Genomic DNA, 3,349 nt, shown 5'->3' on the forward strand with positions numbered 1-3,349 from the left:
CTGTCACTAAGTGTTTTGGTGACTCACAATTCTTTCTCACTGGCCTTTTGTCCGGCAGGTGCTCCTTAAAGACAGGTTCTGCTCTCCTGGTGGTGGCAGCACCACGGCATGACACAGCAGCTCTACCTGTGGCCAGCTCTCTGCAGATTAGTTCGTGAAGGTCACACCAGGGAAGCAACATGGCCCCTGACCCCTGGCTGTTGGTAAGGGCCCGGCAGAGCTGGTAGGGAACCAGCACTTCCCTCTGCCCCCAGGCCTGGGCTCCACTTTCTCTCCTATTCTCTGCCCTCTTCGCTACGCCTAGCAGCTGGGAACTCTGAACATACTAATTCTCTCTCAAAGGATGGAGTTCCGTGGCTGGGACTGGTCCCCTCCCAACTGCCCTCAGAGGATCTGAACAAAGTAACTCACAAAAGCCATCTTTCTTTATTTTTCATTCCTGCTGTTCAACCAGTTTGTGCAAGCCAAGGATGAGTAGGTTTTGGAGGGGGAGGCAGAGCATCTGGGGACAGACCCTTCTGGAAATAGTCTATGCACACTGCCGAGGTTGGTTAGACTGGAGAAGCGATTGAACAATAAACTCTACAGAATTAGAAATGCACAAAAGTGTCAAGACGGCTGCCGGCTGGTTTCTCGCCTCCCCATGGGGGTCAGAGTTACCCCCATCAGTCCTGTGCAAAGGTCCTGGGGCTGGCCTGGGGGGCAGCCAGATTCTTCCCGGGGGAGAGGAGCTGTCCTGCTCACCCAGCAGAACTGTGCCGACGGACAGATGCAAGGTGTGTGCCCGGGTGCGTGGCCCCCTCCGGCTCTGGCTCCTTGAGTGTGTCTCTGGGTCTCACCTCTATGTCCGCCCTTTGAAAGTGTTCATGCAGGTGTAGGTCCCTGAGAATTTGTAGATTTCCTCGAGCGCAGCCTGTGGGAGGATGCTGGCGGAGTGGGAGGAAGAAGAGAAGACAGTCAGCAGGGGTGTGGGCCTGAGGCTGGGTCACACCCGATGGCAGAATCATGCCACCCATCTCCCAGCCACACACCAGCTGCGCCCACCAAGCCCCTGCGGGGAAGGGCTTTCAAGGAACTAGATAAGCAGCTGTTGACCGGACTGGGGGGATGGGGATAGAAGAAACTTTCAAAGCCACAGCCTTAGCATCTCAGCACCTGTAGGTGCCTAAGAGATCAATCAGCTCCAACTGCCATTTATTCAACAAAGATTTACTGCATGAGTCTCAGAAGTCAGGTACGATTTGGGGAGTTCGTCCTCCAGGGAACTGTCCTGGCCTCACCCTCAAGCCTCTCCTTGGGGCAACCCAGAGCCCCTGTGCATCCCCTGCAGGCCCTGGTTGTCCTCGTCTGTTTACGTGGCCAGCCCGTGGGTGCCTCTGTGGCAGCATTTCACCTCTGGCCCCCCACCCCAATAGCACAGGCCTGGCACAGAGAGGGGGGCCCTTGGTCTGTTGCTGAATCAGACTGAAGGGCCCCAGCCCACTCTACTGTGAGATGGGAAAGGTTCACTTTCAGCTGGAGCAATCTGGAAGGCTTCCTGGGGGTGGTGGCACTAGAGTTGCGCCTTTGAAGATTTCTCTTGGGGAAGATGGAGCAGGATGCAGGGCAGGGAATGCTTCCTCGTTGAAAAGTAGTGGGGGAAGGGCAGGAAATGTAGACTGGGGGATTGCTCTGGAACCCAAAGTGGTTTACCCCGGTATACCTGCCTGACTAGTACCATGACGTTTCTGTGCATTCTGAGTCTTTGGCATCAAGGCCCCTGTACTGCCCATTAGCGTAAACTTGCTGGAGGCTGGGGCTGTCTCTCTGAGTCTCAAAGTGTGGGGTCCAAGAACCCTTGGAGGGGGGTTCATAACATACTAAGATCTGAATTACATTTCCAGTCTCTTTCCTTCTGTATACAGTGGAGCTCTCCAGAGGCTGTATGACATGGCCTATGTCACAACAAGTGCAAATCAGACGCAGATATCAGAATCCAGTTGTCTTCAAATAAAGCAGACAACAAAGAGATTTGCAGAAATGGAAAACAATGACACTCCTTCCTCCATTTATTTTGTTTTAGGAAATATGATTACAGGAAGTGTTTATAGTGGTCACTACATATATATATAATATGTATATTTTAAAATATAACTTAAATATATATTATATGATATATATGTAAAAATATATTTATGTTAAGGCAATGGGTTTGTTATTTATATACAACAAAATGTTGTAAATATAAACAGAGGTAGAAATCTTATATGATTTTTCTGTTTTAATTTCCAATATAGTAAATAGTGGTAAGATATAACTTAGGCTGGGTTCAGGGACTCACATCTGTAATGGGAGGTTGAGGTGGGTGGATTGCTTGAGCTCAGGAGTTGGAGACCAGCCTAAGCAAGAGTGAGATACTGTCTCTACTAAAAATAGAAAAATTAGCTGGGCTTGTGGCAGGCACCTGTAGGCCCAGCTACTTGGGAGGCTGAGGTGGGAGGATCACTTGAGCCTAGGAGTTTGAGTGTGCTGTGGGCTATGATGCTACAGCACTCTACCAGGACCCAGATTGAGAATCCATCTCAAAAAAAAAAGATACAACTCAAATCAACAACAGCTCTTGGGTTCCTTAATACTTTTTAAAGCCGAGGGGCTCCTGAGACTAACAAGTTTGAGAACTGGTGTCCTGGGTGAGGTCAGCACATCAACAGTAGAGCCTGGCGCAGGGCGGCCTGCACACCACTGCCAATACCTTTTCAAGATGATGAGGGCGTGCATGGTCCATGGGAGCAACAGAAGGGCCTGATTGAGCTGCACGGCTTCCACCGTCCTCCGGGCCACGGTCTCCGGCTTCAGTGGGGGGAAGAGGTTGGGAAACCTGAATGCAGGAAGAGACACAGTGAGTTTCTCCTGGAGAGGCACCTGCTTGTGCCAGAAGCCTGTACGTGGCTGACACATCAGGGACACCCTTCCCCCTTTCCTGTTGGGGAGAGTCAAAGACTGTTGGGACACTGCCCCAGCCTCAGACTTGTTGGGAGTTCCACATTCCCTCATCCCTGCAATGCACAGAAGTCTCCCCTAGGGTCATGCACGGACTTCCACCCCAGCCACCTGGGATCCCTTCTCCAAGCTCCTCCAGGAGCTCCCAGAGCACTTGGACTCTGTCCCACGCTCTCCGCAGCCATGAGCCTTCTAGGTCCTGCCAATCAGCAGGACTGACCTAGGCTCTCTGTTCTTGTCACACTATGCTTTCTCCTGGTGAGGGAGGGAGGCTGCAGAGCAGCACCAAGGAAGAGAGAAAAAGAGAAAAGAGGAGAGAGAGGAGAGAGGAGAGAGGGGAGGGGAGGAAAGGAGAGGGGAGGGGAGGGGA

The 3,349-nt window shown here is 51.7% G+C and overlaps 1 protein-coding gene across 4 annotated transcripts in view; it reads right to left on the reverse strand.

Annotated features, from left to right (window-relative positions):
* Positions 1-407: 407 nt before the first annotated feature.
* DHRS3 (dehydrogenase/reductase 3) overlaps positions 408-3,349 on the reverse strand; it is a 44,208-nt gene continuing 41,266 nt past the window's right edge. For all 4 annotated transcript variants that reach the window (XM_023515175.1, XM_012807350.2, XM_003793288.3 and 1 more), the window contains 2 exons: positions 2,732-2,857; positions 408-926 (listed from right to left, as the gene is read on the reverse strand). In XM_023515175.1, coding sequence (XP_023370943.1) covers positions 842-926; positions 2,732-2,857 — 211 coding nt within the window. In that variant the 3' untranslated portion in view covers positions 408-841. The remainder of the gene's footprint in view (positions 927-2,731; positions 2,858-3,349) is intronic.

This window comes from Otolemur garnettii, unplaced genomic scaffold (genome assembly GCF_000181295.1).
Source record: "Otolemur garnettii isolate 467f Iridium unplaced genomic scaffold, OtoGar3 scaffold00067, whole genome shotgun sequence".
Taxonomy (NCBI): domain Eukaryota; kingdom Metazoa; phylum Chordata; class Mammalia; order Primates; family Galagidae; genus Otolemur; species Otolemur garnettii.